Here is a 17,171-nt window from a genome sequence, read left to right as displayed (position 1 = left end):
GTGTTTGCCAGTGGGTTTTGATGCTGTTCCTGGGGCTTGGCAGTGTGGATGTTCCCCATGGGGGATGCTGGATGGCTGAGGGTGGAGACCTGGGCTTGCAGGGCTGCTGGTGGCTCCCTGCTGCTTCCAAAGGCTCTCAGGCCATGATGCCTTTGATGCTCCCTTGCTGCCAGGGTGGCTGGAGAGGCTCTGCACAGCCTGGTGGCACCTGGAATCCCCTCCATGGCCCCAGCACTGTGCCAGCACATCAAGGTGCCTCCTCGGCTGCTCTGCCTCCCCGGGAGCTCAGCTCAAAGGCCTGACATTTTCTGCAGCCTCTGCACGTAGGAGCCAGGGATAAAAGGATTAATGGAAATGTCACTCTGCTGTAAGTCTTGGGCTGCTGTGGTGAGGTACAGGACTGGTTGGGAGTGAAGGATACTGTCCCAGTCCTCTTGTGGTGTGGCTGAGTGCACGGCTGGGACCATGGGACGGTGCTTAGGGCTTGTTGAGTTACTGCTACACATTCTTGCTGCCACTCTGGTTTTCTTTCTCTGTTAGTGGCTGTTTGGATGGTTGCTGGTGGAGCTGAGTCAATAAGATGACAAATGTGTCTAACACATGACAGAGTGGCTCCGCTGCCAGGGAGGGGTGGCACAGGGTGGTGGATGCCCTGGGCTGGACCTTTGCAGGGTGTTACAAGCTGGGTCTGAGCAGGTTTTTTTCACTTGAAGCTCACGTACAAATTCTGAGGTCCCAAAAGCTTATTTCCACCCCACACACGCCTCCCTTCCCATCCTGGGTTAAATCAAAACTTCCTGCTGAACTGAGTTTTTTTCCCCAGTGCCTTTCATCAAGGTTTCCTCCTCTCAGATGGGCCAGATAGCTCTGCCTTCTCCCAGTAACATCTATTTCTGGCCCTTCCTCTGTGCACGCGCTTGTCTTCAGACCCCAGCTGTGCAATCACAAGCAGATCACTTATCCCAGCTCTAATTGCAGGAGCTCAGGTTTGTGAGGCTTTGGGTGAAGCTTGGCTTAATTTTTTTCCCCCCTTCCCCACCACAGAGTCAGGAAGGAAAGGTGGGAAACCCATGAAGGGGATTTTCAGCATTCAGCTGCTCAACTGGTAGACCTCAGGGTGCTCCAAAGTGCAGCCTGGCAGGGTCATTTTAGGGTTTAGGTCCTTTTAGGGTTTGAAATTAGCTGTATTAAGTGCAAGGGGCTTGAGGCTGACATAATCAGTGGAGGAGCAGTGGGTGAGTGTGAGCCAGAGGTGTGAATCTAGAAATAGCTTTGGTTTCCTCTTCCTTCTCCTTGAATGAGGACAATTAGGGCTCCATGGCCGGTCTGATCATTGGTGATGTGAAGCCTATCGCTGCTATGGAGACAATCCAAAATATAACAGTGGGTTTTGCAGCATGGATCTACCTCTTCTGCTGGTGGTTGGGCTGAGATAGTTCGGTCCTTCTAGAACAAATACTGGCTGGGTGCTAAATAGGGGTGGATGTGTGTGTGATCCAAGCTGGATATATTCCAGTGTCGTGTGCCCTTACTGGACATCATCTCACTGCGAGAAGTTGCACTGGTAGGTTCCTGGTCCAGTTTCTGTGCATGTTTGACAGCCCTTTGGCTATTGGACCACCCACCACAGGGGTCCTGGACAATCTCATGCCCTGGATGTGAGGACCAACATGTCTAGGCTGTGCAAGACTGAGCCTTTGCAGCCAAGGTTTCCTGGGTGTCAGTGTTAGCAGGTGATGCAGCTGAACAGAGGAAATGTTTGTGCTGACAGAAAACTTCAGCCTTTGGCTTGAGGCTGTACAAGAAAACTCTAGGATGGTATGGCTCCCAAATTTGAGAAATATAAACAATCCGAATACATATTTATTGTGCTGCTGTGTTTAGCGCAGTGTAGTGAGGGAAGAGTCTTGCATGCTCTCACTCTCTCTGTCCTCCTAATGACACTGGAAACCTTTGGCCAATTTATTTGAACTTGATAGAGGGTTACGAGTCGGGAGGTTATCAACTTCCTACACATGTCATGAAACCAGGCAGAGTAAAGAGAAGTTGTGGTAGTGCCTTGTGAGGAAGAATTCAGCATTAACATGTTCCCGGGAAGTCCACAGCAGGACTGAGCTTCACAGTGCAGGAACTGGTGCACAGAGGAGGACAGGACTTCCACTGGCTGTGGGACAGTAGAGCAGGCTGTGCCTACAGCCAGACCAGCTGGTATTTGCAGTGCCTGAGTCACCCTTTCCTGGGAGCAGGTATTTAAGGCTGTGATTCCCTCAGAATGTTTTCCTGGGCGGCTGCGTACTCAACCAGCCAGTCAGGAGGCACTGCCTCGTATTTGCAGAGGTAATTGTGCACACCTTATTTATTGTGTAGTAAAGAAAACAAATTAAGGCTGTGTAATTACAGAGACAGGCATGCTTTTAAATAAGGCTTAAGTAGTCAGATTTCTATTTAGAAAATTAATAATTACCATTTCTGTCTGCATCAGAGGCTCCTCTTAAACTGTCTTCTGGAGGTTTATACATGCTCAAAATTAGTTTGTGGGCCAGCCCAGACACAGCCTCCATCAAAGAGCACTCTCTCAGTGCTGCCTGCCAGGGTGAAGACAGAGTTGAGAATCAGACTTTCCCTTCCAGTCCTCACCCAAAGGTCTTAAAGATTGTGACCCTGGGCTGGCTCATGCTGTGTGTAATTGTTTTTTTGAGTATGGTGTGGTCAGATGATCAGCTTTCCAGGTGTTTTTATCTGTGTGTTCATGTTGGTTTCTTTCTCCCCAAAATGAGGATTGGGGAATAACTGGAAGGTGCTGTCAGGAATGCTGCAGGGACATGCTTTGTCTGTTGAAAGACTGGGCTGGATGATCCATGGGCTTCTTTTCATGGGCAAAGTTGAGCTGTAATTAATCTGGAGCTTCCCAGAATGTCCTCTGTAGGCTGTGGTGTTTTCTGAGGATGAGGATGGCTTCAGTGCTCTGGTTTGGTTCAAGGCAGTTGTGCAGTGTCAGATGAGCTGGTACCTTGGTATTCAATGTAGCTTGTAGCTCTGGCATGGGAATTCCCAGAGTTATGTTACAGAAAAACACAAGGCTGCACCCCCTGAAAATTAAGGGGTAGTATGAAGTTGGTGAGTTTCCCTCTGCCCTCTTCAGTGCTGTGTCAGGACAGGACTCAGCACTCCAAACACTGAGGCCTGTGTGCTTTCAGAGGTCTGCAGGCAACCCTCTGCAAGGCTGGCAAGCTTCACTTCCTTTGCTCTGCGTGTCTGGGAGATTGACTCATATCTTAAAATAAATAAAGAAATAAACAAATAATCAGATGCTGAATTATTCCAAGCAGAACACTGTTTCCTCTTGGTCATGCCTTGAGGGTCACTTTCCCCTGCTCAGTGTTAATAATCTGTTGTCTTGCTCTGAGAGAGCCATTCTTAGATATGAATCAGGGTTAAACTCTTTCTCTCTTGCTCCATTCCACAACCAGCTTCAGGCCCTGTGCCTGCCTGCAACCCTCCACTTGATTCTGGATGTCCTGTTAGCTTTCTGCCTCCTTCCTGATGGTTTCTTTCCGCTTTGTCCTTCCACCACTGCACTGCTGTCATACCCATCCTGGCAGTCTCCTCCTAACCCAAAGTGTTGTGCTTTAATTTGCCTTGGTTTCCCATCCCTGCTCCTGAATCAATGCAGCCTCATGAGGCTGTGGGTACCAGCTGGGCACATTGTGTGACTCTGGGTGAGCTCTGAGTTCACTGGGAAGGTGGAGCAAAATGCATTTACCCAAACCACCCTCTTGATAGTTTAATGTGTTTGGTTTGCATTTCCTAAATAGGAGTTAAATTTCTCTTCGTGAATATAGGCAAAATAAGAACTATGAGAAAGATTTAAACAGCCTTTAAGTACTATTAGGTGAATATTCCTTTACTATCCTGAAGCAGGCAGCAGCTTGGCTGCCTTTTGATTCCCATTTGTACTCTAAGGATGTTCCTGCTCCAGCCCCTTCCAAGATCCAATCACTGTTCTGCCATTAACTCAGGGAGGCATTTTCCCCCATATGTCTCCAGCCCTATAAAATTCTGGGCATGCCTACAGCACAGCCACTAAAACAAACAGCTGTAACATCTCCTCTGCTTCCATAAACTTCCCTGTTTTCTCCCCATCTGCTCTGTCCCCTGGATGCCAGTGTAGAGCAGGTCCTTGCTGATATGCTAATGGGCAGCAGGGGTTTGATGGCATGTTTATTCCCACTTTCCTGCCGCAGGTGACTGATAACCAGCTCACTGCAGCTTCTCCTTGTGCTGCAGTGGCAGAGGTAGGTCCTGTGTTTTACCAGCCATTGTGCACAAGGCCAGAGGAGAGACCAGCTCCCTGCAGGACTGTGGCTTCCCTTCAGGCTGGGTTGAAATCATTTGACCTGCATTGAGAGGGTTGGGTAACTAATTCCTGGCTGCAGGCTGCCTTGCTTGGCTGTGGAGAGGGTTTATTGTAGTGTGATAGAAGGGGGAGCAGTGAGTTTGTGACTGATGTACTCTAGCAGGACCTGAGAGTTTCAAGCACTTCATGTTTTGTGGCAAGATTTGTCCTGCTTCAGTTCCCCATCTTACAACCTGGAATAACATTTATTTTCTCTGCTTTTATTTGATCTATTTGAGGCATAACACCTTGTATGATTTCTAATGAAACTTGGCCTTGAGTTGTGGGATGCTGTTGCAATGTAAGATCAGTTACAATAACTCTGGCACAAATAAGTTTTGCCTATTTGGGTTCTTAGGCAATGCCAATGACTCTGGAACCTGGGCTCTCAGGATTTTACTCTGGATTTGTCTCTCCTTCCTTCTTTTGAAATGTTGAGATGGTCTTTGCAGTTACATTGTTGAGAGTTATTTCCCTTTCTGAAGTTTGATCAAATGTCTTTTGACTGACGTGTGAAATGGGCAACTGTGGTTTTTGAAAAGGTCCTGGTTTTTCCCATCCGCTCTTCAAAAAGTCTGCAGAAAATGCTGGGAATGTTTAAAATGAAGCTGTTCCTACAATGATGTGAGATTTGTTGTTTGTATGTTGTTTTTAGTATATTTTTGTTCGTTTGCTTTGTTTTTTTTACAAGATTGCAGTAAAATATGAACTTCAGACAAGTTGGTGGGTTTGGGGGAATCAGCTTCTGACCAAGTCTTTGCTGTGCACCAATGGCCTGATGGATGTCTTGTGGTGAGCTTCCTCTCCAAGAGAGGCACAATGTTTTTCTTGGATGTGATCCTAAAAATGAGACATAGTTGTATCTTGGTTAAACCTCACCACATCTCTGAGACCACCAGTAGCACAGATTGAGCTGATTTCTGGAAATTTGGGCATGACAAAGAATGGATCTTATTTCTAGGCTTCTGAGATCACAGCAGCATGGAGGGACTCCAAAAAGCGCCTCTGACTGTCCCTCTTGCTTCCTCTCCAAACTCTCTGCTGCAAAGCATTTCTTACCTACCTGTTCCAGTGTGAGAGGGTCTGCAGAGGGAAGAGGAACCCTCCCTGGGAGGGAGTACCTGAGGGCATGGAAATCTGCTCGAAAGCTGGTGGGGGAATGAGCACTCATGGCAGGATGAGTGGAAGTTTGGTGACCACCAAAGTTATCTGTCCTGGGATTTGTCTTTCCGTGATCCTGGTTTACTAACAGTATGATTAGAGGGCTGGTTTTCCCTTTTTGATATACTGGCAATAAGCACCGGGGCAGAAAAATAGAAACATTAAAATCATATGGTATTTGAGCAATAAGATACGACAGGGCATGAATGATGGGACATTAATTCATGACGGTGTGTGGCAAGGCAGGAATTTAAATGTCATAAGTTAGGCAGCCATGAGTTTTATTGGAATTATAAAATTTTATTAGAATACTGGTCAAAGGGTGGAGTTTCCCACCAATCCCTCCCCTTACTTGTATTTGGGAGGGGATGAGTTGTGAATTCCATCAGATGCAAGAGACTGTGTGTGACCATGTTCACAGGGGTCCGAGGATGAAGGAAGAGACGAAGATCTGACTCCATGTTTCAGAAGACTTGATTTATTATTTTATGTATTATATTAAAACTATACTAAAAGAATAGAAGAAAGGATTTCATCAGAAGGCTAGCTAAGAATAGAAAAAGAAAGAATGATAACAAAGGTTTGTAGCTCGGCTCTCTGTCTGAGCCAGCTGACTGTGATTGGCCATTAATTAGAAACTACTAACATGGGCCAATCACAGACCCACCTGTTGCATTCCACAGCAGCAGATAATCAATGTTTACATTTTGTTTCTGAGGCCTCTCAGCTTCTCAGGAGGAAAAATCCTAAGGAAAGGATTTTTCATAAAAGATGTCTGTGACAACTGTGGGGTGTTTAGAGGGCTGCCAGTGAGAGCCAGAGGTGTGTCTCTCTGGGGAGCTGTGGGTGACCGTGTTTCATGCCTGAAGCCAAGCTTGGGCATTCCCGGGGCTGCTCCCCAGGGAGCTGTGCCGGTGCCCGATGCCCCGCGCTTCAGCACCACGGACAGGGCCCGCGGCTCCTCCCGTCCCCCCTGCGCTCGTTCCCACTCCCTGCAGCCTCCTGGCCTCTGACCCAGCTCCCTGCCTGTGCTGAAGCCTTCCCTGCCCTCCCTGTGGTTTGCCCCTGGCCTTTTCTGCCCTCCCCTTCCAGCCCCAGCCTGTGCTTTCCTAGCTGCAGGCTGGCTCAAGGCATGGGGTGGGAGATGGTCCATGGGGTGCCGAGGCTGGCTTCACTGCCAGCAGTGTGGTTTTTTCTTCCATCTCTCCTGCTGTGCAGCCAGCCTGCCCAGCTGCCTCTCTGACAGCTGCAATACCTGCAATATCCCTGCAAGTGCTCAAGGCCAGGCTGGATGGGTCTCTGAGCAGCCTGACCTGGTGAAAGGTGTCCTGCACACAGCAGGGGGTTTGGAACAATGTGATCTCCAAGACCTCTTCCAACCCAAGCCTGTCTAAGATTCTGTGAATACAAACTTTCTGGGCTGCAGTGATTCCTGGCACTGACTGTGCTCTGCAGCGTGAATGGATTTGTTTTGCAGCACCACTACCCAGCTGCTGTCTGGGGGTTTCTCACATGAGTAGTTCTCTAGGACATCTGCCATCCAACCTCACTGCAACCACAATCCGTGGGCTTTGGCTAAATGTTTGCTGTATCCAGTTGTGCATGCTGATAATTGTGGGTAATTTGCTGTCTCAGAATAATGAAGGAATGCCTGCTGCACTCTGAAGCATTCAGTGCTTTGTGGTGATTAGTCTTTTCATTGGAAAATATTCCTCACAGTGACCAGCAAAAGATACTTCTTTTTTAGTACATAATGTGTTGAGAAGGATGGGTAAAATGGAGCTTTTGTGTGCAGACATTCCTGTTTATTTTGACAGAGTTAACTGTCAAAGGCAAAGCATTTTTGTGCTTTTGGAGTGGTTATAAGTGTGCAGTGCAGCAAGGAGGCTTCACTGGGCTCTGCCTGGATTAAGTCACCACCAGTTCCCTGTTTCCCTCAGCCCAGCAATCCTTGGGCTGTCAGGAGTCACATCATGCCACGGCTCAGCTGTGGCTGCAGGCAGGTCTCTCTCAGAGCACAATCCCTCTCTGTGTGCTCAGGTGCTGCAAACAGGTTTTTGGGCAGAGATGCTCCTAAACCCATGCTCAGGTGTGTCCCAGGCACCTGCTGTGTCTCCCTGCTCCCCAAGCCCACCCCAGGGACACTGGGGGGAGGCAGTAGCCTGGGGGAGGCAGGTCCTGCTCGCTGCTGTCTGTCTCCCAAGCTGGGTGTTTCTCTTGTCATCTGCTGAGGCGTACCTGGAGCACGTCAGCCTCACCTCCTGCTGCGGCCAGGAGGCTCCGCACAGCATGGGAGGTGGCAGCTGCCATCTCTGCTGCCTGATGGCATGGGCCCTTCAGTTCCCCCGTGCTCACCTCCCCCTGCCTGTCCCCAGCTCAGCTCCCAGATGCTGCTCCCAGCGCTGGGGGTGCAGGTAGCTGCGTTCCCCACCTAGGTGGGGCAAGTGCTGCAGGCTAATGGCAGGCTTTCTTTTCATTAGCTGCTGTAAACACAGGGCTCTGGCAGCAGCCAGCTTTTCTGAGCCCAGGAAGACCATTTTTCCTTTTATCTATAATTTAGTGAAGTGTCAAGCTGCAGAAGTTTTAATGATAATAAGCAGCAGAGGAAATTTATTTATTCGCTGCAAAGGTGGGTTTCGTTCCAGGGCTGGTTTTTTTACACTTCCCTCACAAGAAATGTTGGCTGCTCATGTAACCTCACTCCCAGGGTGTCTAAGCTGCCTTCCCTGAGAAGCTCAGCACTACAGTTCCTGCTTGGCTAAATGGCTTCCCAACCCCTCTCCCACGCATGACACTGGGGCCAAGCAAACTGGGAAAGGAGAAGCAAGGAGAAAATAGCAAGGTGAGAGCATTCATGTGCTTGGTGAAGTGTAATGGGATCCACGACTTTCCCATCTTCCTCCTGTTGCTGAGCATCTCTTACATCTGCTTCCCAGACCAGCCTCTGGGATGGATTTGGCTGCTGAGGAAAAGCAGGGAATGGCTTTTTTTGGGATGACATGTAGTGCTTGCCTTCTGTCAGCCTGTGAAGGTGCCAGTGCTGACTGGAGATAAAAAGTGGATTGATGTCATGTGGAGGGACCAGGGCTTCTTCTTCCTGAGGTTCAGGAAGGCAGAGAATGGAACTCTGGGCTGGCCAAAGAGGGGCAGGGGATGGGATGAGTCTGTGTCAGGGACAGGGGCCTGGCTGGAGAGAGAAGGTTACAACGGAGGATTGGAGCAATGAGTCTTTAGGGAAGACATGGAGAGCAGAAGGGGCATGGGGGGTGTAGGAGAGGTGACAGGGAAATGGATCTGGAGAGGAGGGGGAGGATTGACTGGGGTAGGGAAGAAGCACGTGTGTGTGGGAGATCTGAGGGTGGAAGCAAGTGCAAGGGAGAAATGGGTTTCCTAGGAAGTACGTGGGAACTGTGCCTCTGAATAAACCAGAACCTTCCTCACCCCTTTCAATGTGGCTTTGGAGGCAATATTAGAATCTTCCTAATTATTTTTCTTGGGCGAGTTTTGCTATCCTGATGATATTAATTATTCTTAAAGGTCAACAGCACTCACTTGAATCCCCTTCTGTTCTATCATGTAATCAGTTAATTAATTGGAAACCATTTAGCAGAGTCTGCCGAGAGCTTACCCTGCCGTATGCCCTGTTGTTTTGCTATTGCCGGAGATATATATATATATGTAGTTTTGTATTTATACCCCTTCCTTCCTTCAGAGGCTCTGCAGAGCTCTTGCTGCCATCCCAGTGCATCCCAGCCTCTGGCACTCCTCCCTCAATCAGGAAAATTGGGGCTCAGGCCCAGCTGTTAGTTTTCTCTTTGCTAACCCCTTCGAGGTTATTCAAGGCTCATTGGTTTCTGGGCATCTGAGTAGGTGGGGATATTTGAATTTATTTTTTTAAAATATAAATTTGATGTAAGAGCTGTCTAACAGCTGTGATCACAGTCCTTGTTCAGGAGGAAGAGGGAGCACCAGAACCTGTCCCAGCACATCTGTGCTCAATGAGCTGACACTGAGGCTCTTGTGTGGACCTCATCCAGCTCTCCCAGTGTCTGCCTGGGCATTTGGAGTGACCTCCCTCCATCAGAGGGTGGTTCCTCTGATGAGCACCTGTCCCCATTGCTTCAAGGATGTTCCTAGAATCAATAAGGTTGGAAAAAAACCTCTAATATGATCAAAGTCCAATTACAGTGTGCTCAGAGATGCTGGGAAATGCCCTGTGGATATGCCTGCATCCTTCCCATGCCATCCTCCGAAGCTGTGCCTTGCCACAGCTCTGAGCTCTTCCCTCACACAGGGTCATGGGGCTGGCTCTGGGTTCACTGGAAACCCGTGAGCAGGAGGCATTTCCTGGTTGTTCTCAGTTCTCAGCGTGAAGAACAATGCAGTTTGAAGCAAACAGGGTTGGATGAACCCAGACCCTTGCTGGAGCTGGCAGCTGGCAACCCTTGTCCTCAGCCGGCACACATCTCCTCTATTACTTCTGCATGCCAAAGCAGGAGGAAAGCCCAGTGTGCAGTAATGTTTCAGTCTAATGGATCTAGAATTGCTGCAGTTTGGGACAGAGGAGATGAGGTGGGGGAAGTGCAGCCCTGAGAACCTCTTGGCTGCAGGAGGGCGGCTGTGGGGGAAGGTTCTTGCCTGTTGCAAGTTGATTTTTCTGTTCCTTGAGCAGAAGACCGGCCAGTTCTGTGGCTGCTGCTGGACTCTGCCCTGCAGGGAAGCTGGCAGGCAAAGGGAAAGCAACTGCAGGGCTGGCCCAGCTTTTAACCTTTCCTCAAGTCCTCTGAGAGTCCAGATGTCTTTGGAGAAGAGCAATGGAAACTGCACAAACACAAGGGCAAGAGGAGTGCAGTGCAGAGGGCCAGATCCCTGCATCTGCTGTGCCTCGAAGCACAGGGGACAGAGTGACCCACATCTGGTGACGCCTCCCCATCTGTACCGTGTGCTGAACTGAAACTGTGAGCAGCAATCAGCTCTGAGGGGTGATCTGTCTGTGAACAAAGCTTTGTGCAGCTGGGAGATGCCTCAGAGAGATGACTTGGAGGGCGTGCAAGTGTCATGGGGTAGGAGATGGCCTTTAATTAAAATTGGGTTGGACTTGAAGGCAGCAGAGGACATGGCTGCTGCACTGCAGAGGCACTGGGAGGAGGGGTGTGGGGCAGATGTGCTGCTGTGGGATGGCTGTGGGAGCCCTGTGACAGAGGTGTGGTGCCTCAATGCCTTCCCACTTGCTCTGCAGCTTTTGTTTTTTTAAATGCTTTTGTTTAAAGAACAACGCAGGAGACCAACCCCTTCTGCCTCCCTCAACCCTGTCTCCATGTGAGTTTGAAAATCAGGGACCTGCAACTGAGGAATACAGAGGGCTTGGTGGTTCCTTGCTCCAGTTCCACACCTCGAGGAGCAGTGGTGTGCACGTGGAATGGCAACAACTGCTCTTCTTGTGTGTCACCCATCATGGTGCCTCTCTCCTCTCTGGTGCAGGGTTCTGAGTTTGGGAGATTATTGCAGGTTCTGACTCTAGCCCTAGAACAAGAGATAGTTTGTGGGGAGTGAGATGGTTATGTCATGGCACTTGCTGTGTGACACGTGCCTCACAAGGTGCAGGGCTGAACCTGTGGACAGCAGAAAGGATATAGTTTTGCTGCCCAAGCGCACAAAGGAAGATTGAACCTTGGAGACTCTTTGGTTCTGCTGTGTTTGGGGTCAGAAAAGCCCTGGGGGTGCTGGGGTGTTGCTTGAAGAGCAAAACAGGTAATGCCAGACCATGGCTGAGGACCTCTGTTAATTGTCTCACTCCCCCACAGCACCAATATATGAGCCCTGGTGCTGAGCCTGCACAGGAGCAAACCCAGGAGAGCTCCTGGCAGCTCTGAAATCCCAGGCTGACCAGTCCAATGGCACATCCTGCTCTGCCCACTCTGCTTTCCGGGCATGCGAGGCTAGCACGCACTTGGCAGTGCCCAGTCCTTTTCCAGGCTGTCTCAAACGTGTCCTGCTGGGACTTGGGGCTGAGCTGTTGGAAATTCCAATCAAGTCTAATATTTGCAGAGCCTGATTTGTGGGGAGGCCTGTCCTGCCACAGCTCCTGGGACTTGTTGTGGTAATTTTAGCACATTCATTAAGGGAGGACAGTACATTTTTTCCCTTAATGAGCAAAGCTGCTTACTAAACAGCAAGAAGAGGGAGGGGGACAGGGAAGGCAGGGAGGGTGATGGGGAGTGTAACAGTGCTTTTAGAGGTCATTGGAGTTATCTGGCAGGGATAAGCAAGCCTGAACAGAGCTGCCCCTACAGCAGCATGTGAGGCTGTGACATTCTCCTCTCCTGTGGCCACCAGCACCCAGCTAAGGCTGCCGTGAGCTGTGTGAGATGATGGGAAGCACCTGTTGTGCCCAAATAGCAAGGGAGTCACATGCAGTGCCACCAGCACATCCAGCACAGGGGACCACAGCTGAGGATGTGCATCTCTACTCTCACTGCTGCCAGGCACTCGCTCGTGCTCCCTCAGCCCCAGCTGCTCTGGCAAGTTAATCCCTCCCAGTCAGGATTTTCATAGTGGCACCATGTTATTAAAACGTGTGAAAAACTTCTCCCATGCAGAAATAAATGTGTCAGCTTGGAAACAAGGGCAAGTGGAGGATGGAGCTGCGTGGAGGAGGGACAGGTGCACAGGGTCCCTCCCCAGCAGCAGCGTTTCTGCCATTGCGTCGAGCTGAGCTGCATAAAATAACTTACAGTTTAATTACAGGGGCTCCTGCTTGTTGGTGTCATTAATGAGGCAACTGGCTTAATTTAGCTGAGTAAAAATGGCTTTAATAGTGGAAACACTTTTGGCTGCTGGGTAATTAAGGGAAAAGAAAAAAAACGCTGTCTCCTCTTGCATTAAAGTCCACTTGTTCTGGTTTGTGCGGATCTGGACTCCTCTTTGTTCCACCTTTATCCATCCCTTTTTCAACCCCAGGAGCTCGTTCAGGACTCCATGGGGCACTCCATGGATGCATCTGTCACTCATGCTGTGACAAAATGGCAAAGGTCACCTCCCCAAGGCAAGGTCTTGGCTGTGCTTGTGGGAGATGTGGGAGAGTGTGTGGGACACGGCGTGTCCCCCCCTGAGATGGAGGGAGAGAGCAGGAGCTGGGATTTAGCTGTCACTCAGTGCAACAGCCTGTCCCCGAGGTGTGCAGTGAGGTGATGATGGAGAAGGCTGCTGGGGACAGGAGCAGGAGCCTTGGGAGCAGGGCTGCTGCAGCAGGAGGGCTGTGGAATGGTGTTGAGCCTGAGCCATGGGTGGGTTGGGTGGCTCTGCCCTGGACCTGGTCCAGGTGAGCTCTCTCCAACCCCCTTTCCCTACTCAGCTCCTCTTGGAGGCAAAAAGCACCCTGGCAGCTACTCCTAGAGACTGTCTCCATGGAAAAGAGCATCTTGTGAGTGATGGAGAAAATGTCCCATGGCAAAGAAGCACTTTGAATATGTTCCAGGAGTGCTGATGGCAGATCTGTCCTGGGAGAGACAGGCTTCTGTTCATTGCTGAGAAAAATGCAGGGAAGGCATTTTGCCTCCCTCTGCCTGTGTTTCCTTGATGTCTGATGTGTTTTGTTACAGGTGGAACTGATGCATAGGCTGTTATAAAGGTTGTCTGGCACACTGCTACAGGACTGCTTCCACTTTCCTTTAATTCTGCCAAATTTTAATGCTCAGACTGGAGTTTTCTGCTTTGGGTGTCTGCCCCTGGCTGATTCTATTTTTTCTTATTTTTTTCTAGTTTCACATAAGAGCTTTCTCAAATGTTTGAGATGGTAGAAGAGAGGTTGGGAAAAAACTGTTTTGTTCAATCTAGAAAATTCTGATGATGCTGCTGTTACAGAACATTTGCATCCACCTTTTGTGGAGGGAAAGAAATCTTGTCAAAGGGCAGATTTTGCTTGGTTTTGCTCAGAGACATCTTAGGTCAGCAGAATGGCTCTTGGTCCAGTTGGAGGGGAGAAGTTTTGCAAAGGATGTTCAGGAATGAGTAAGGGAGAGGAGTAGCAGCTCTTCTTGGGGCACTGCTGTTGGTGTGGGAGGGTGTAAAAGTGGGGAAGATCATAGGAAATTTGGGCATGGATAAGGAAATTGAGGCTGAGAAATATTTGGTAGAGACTGGAGAGAAATGAGTAGTGCAATTCAGCCAGCTGGGAGGGAGAAGGAAATGGGTCAGGAAGGAGAGAAGCTGGCGCTGCCCAGCCACAGCGTAGGGTGATGGAGCTCTTGTCACACCTGTAACAGGGATTTGGAGGTGGCAACAGGCTTGGAAATGCTGCAGGAAGGCAGAATGAGCCTTTGAGAGGCCTTGATTTGGAGCTGTGAGAGGATTAGGTCTGGATGTGAGTGCCTTGATTTTCCCCAACCCTCCCCATTTATGCTGTACAGAACACTGGGGAACTTGGTGTGTGCAGCTGAGGTTTGTGACTGTGGGGAGCCTTGCAATCACCAAACAGGAGTTACAAAGTGCTGGAGCTCAGAGCCTCACCTGTGGAGCCATAATTTAACCTCCTCATGTGCACGTACTGTGATTCCATCTCTAATTACAGAATCACATGCTCCCTTCCCCAGGAAACCTGTCCCATGCAGCATGTGGGATGGATCTGTTCTGGGCAGAAATCACTGCTGTGCAGTGCAGTTTCTCTGGAGGAGCTCTATTTTCTGCAGCAAAGTCAGTAGCTGTTCCCTTTTGTATGAGGAATCCCAGTGCTGGCATCTCTGACCTTTGGAGATTTTGTGACCGAAATGGTGCGTTTTTAATGTGTGCTTGTGTCTCTGTGCTGAGGTCTGTCTCTGATCTGAGGAAGGACCTTTGTGACGTTTTGGAGTACCCAAGGTGTCAGTGTCCAGTGACAGACATGTTCCTCCCTGTGTGTGTGTGTCCAGGCTGATGTGAAATGGAGCCGTGGGTGTGTGTCCCCCTGCCCAGCCCTGCAGAAGTTGATGGTCAGGTCAGAACAAACCCTGGCTTTGCCCTTTAAGTCTCCAGCCAGATGTGAGCAAGGGCAGAGCCATGTCCTCTGTCCCTAACGCTGGCTGGGGGTTATTTATTGTCTGGGGGAGGGAGGAGGTGGTAGGCGTTGGTTTCCAGGCACTGTGGGAGATGAGGAGCGGAGCACATCTGCCTGGCAAAGCCCCCTGCATTAGTGAGGATGTATCCTTTCTCCATCTCTCTGTGTCCTAAATTGTAATAACACGATCATGCTATTTTTGATTCCCTTATTTGCGTGGAAAGCCTGTTGTTTTTTCTCTTCTCTTTCAGAATCCAATTTTCTCTTGACATTTCTGCCTAATGTAGCAAAACATGACCTTTGAGAAAGGACATTCCAGCGAGATTCACTCCCTCCTCTGCATTTCTGCCTCTCTCCCACTTCTTGCTGTCTCTCATGCATCCCCTTTACGCTTCCTTCTTCTCCCTGGGCTGGGGGAGGGAGTTTGCTGTCTCACTTTTCAGTAACAGTGAGTTGCTCCTTCCCCTCCCACTTTTCATCTGTCTTTGCAAAATTTCCAGGTGCTCAGTGCTCTGGGGTGGATAAAGGAGGGAGCCTTGTAATATTTTTCTTCCCCCCTGCTTAGCTTTACCTACCATTTTTGCCACCTTTGTCAGAGGCTGGGAGCAGTTTGTCTACAGACGAGGGAATGGTGGGATCAGAGTCATGTGAAATGAGGTACCTGTGGTTTGCTGTGGTTCCCACAGCGGGATAGTCTGATGTGAAGCAGAGCCAGAATTTAAAAAGGCAGCACTGTGCCATCATTGTGTTTGGGCTTGTTCTTCTGCCAGGCTCGTGGAGAGCCTTTGGGACAAAGCTTTGCTGTGTGAGCAGCTTCCCCACTCCTAATTGCAGAGTTCTTTGCAGGTGGGACAGGACCAGAATTGCTTTTCCCTTGCTGAAACTCGGAGTAAGGGAAGAAATGAATCTGTCATCCCAAATCCTTGTGCATCAGACCTGTGCCAGCAGGAGCCATTCAGGGCTTTGCTCTCTTGGTTTTAGTACTTATTTGCAGATCAAACAGGGTTTGGGGGCTGAGCCCTGCATGGCTGGACTGCCTTGGGTCATACCTCCCATTTGGCCAGCCCAGAGCTGAGTGAACCTCAGGTGATTGATGCCTCTGGCTCTTCATTGCTCTTCCCTGTGGGTTTGAAGCAGAGGGGCTGCCCTGCCTGCCTGTGGCTCTCAGCAGGGATGGATTTGGTGAAGGATGTGAGGCAGCACCTCCTGTGTGTTCTGGAGGCCAGAAAAGAGATATGGGGCATTTGGGGTTCTCCCAGAACTTGTGATGACCCATTCCTCTGCTCACTCTCCCATGGGCTGGTCACTGGGTTGGTGGCTCTCAGGCTGGAGAACAGAATGAGTTTCATTACCATCTTTTTGTGCTGTTAGAAAGCAGGGGCTGTTCTCCTGCTCACCCTGCACCAGACACATTTCTTCCTCTTGTTTTTATTAATTCAGTTCCTTTTACATTCTTTCATCCTCTCTGGCTTTCAGCTAAAGAGAAGATGTCTGCTGGGTTGCAAAGCTCTCCCAGGTAGATGAGATTTATGTTTTTGCAAGTTTGGGCAGATGGAGAGAGGGATGGGGAGCTGTTGGCTGCTGTAGCAGTGGTACCCCTGGGTGCAGGCAGCACACAGCCATTCCGGGACACCTGGAATGCACAGCTACTGCAGATCATATGATAACACCTTGGGTAATCATCGTGCTGTCATTTGAACCTGGCTGTTACTATTTTTAACATGAGGTTTGTACTTAATTTTTTGTTCAAGTCCTGAAATTAGACTTGCTCTTTTCGCTTGTGGTTGGTTGAGCTCCAGATTCATGGGCAAGAATCAGACACTGGAATTTTTTTTTCCTTAACGTTGCAGCAGGATATAAATCACTTTTACCCTTAAAAGAAAAAAAAAAGAAAACAAAGAAGAGAAACTTTCATTTGCGTTTGTCCTCATTAAAGTCTCTCATTATGAAATCTGAACTTGGGTTCTAAACTGCTTGACAGCCTCCCCATCGAGGAGGACGATGAGCTCTGTGGAGGTGGTAGGGCCATGTGCAGGAAGAATTATTTACAGTGACTACTTTATTTTATTTTTTTTCCTCCTTAATTTTCAGAGACCTCTCCGGGAACCGGCTCACCACTCTGTCATGGCAACTCTTCCAGACACTGCGACTCTTTGAACTGTAAGTCCCACCCTGGGGGGAGCTCCTGGGAAAAGGCAGGAGGCTGAGAGGAGGAACCATTTCCAAATAGAGTTATTTTGAAGCCAGAGAATAATTACCTAAAACTCCAGTGGGCAGCAGCATCCTTGGGAGGCTTTCCTGGGTACAGGAGCACCAGAGCAGAACTGCTTCTCTTTTAACTTCACAGCAGCTGGCTAATTAATGTCGGGATGATGAACAAGTCATGCTTGGAGTAGTAAATGGCTGACTAACTCTGGGAGCACACTAGAAATACTTACGAGGCCAGGTTTTGAGTGAATCTCTTCCAACACTTGCTCTCATCTGTCGCAGGGTAGGGCTAACTGCTTTTCTTTAGTTGGTGCACGTGCTTTACAAGACATCCCTGATTTTTAGGCCCATGATTCCCTTTCTCTCTACAATGGA

At 49.3% G+C, this 17,171-nt stretch overlaps 1 protein-coding gene across 3 annotated transcripts in view; it reads left to right on the top strand.

Moving 5' to 3' along the window:
* NTRK3 (neurotrophic receptor tyrosine kinase 3) overlaps nucleotides 1-17,171 on the top strand; it is a 206,435-nt gene that overhangs the window by 36,486 nt on the left and 152,778 nt on the right. For all 3 annotated transcript variants that reach the window (XM_054272532.1, XM_054272533.1, XM_054272534.1), the window contains exon 4: nucleotides 16,680-16,748. In XM_054272532.1, coding sequence (XP_054128507.1) covers nucleotides 16,680-16,748 — 69 coding nt within the window. The remainder of the gene's footprint in view (nucleotides 1-16,679; nucleotides 16,749-17,171) is intronic.

The sequence above is a fragment of the Melozone crissalis genome, unplaced genomic scaffold (assembly GCF_028551555.1).
Source record: "Melozone crissalis strain CALT ecotype California unplaced genomic scaffold, PUWL_Pcris_2 ptg000014l_1, whole genome shotgun sequence".
NCBI classification, from domain to species: Eukaryota; Metazoa; Chordata; class Aves; order Passeriformes; family Passerellidae; genus Melozone; species Melozone crissalis.
The sequence above is the reverse complement of the archived record's forward strand: the minus strand, read 5'-3'. Positions and strand labels throughout refer to the sequence as shown.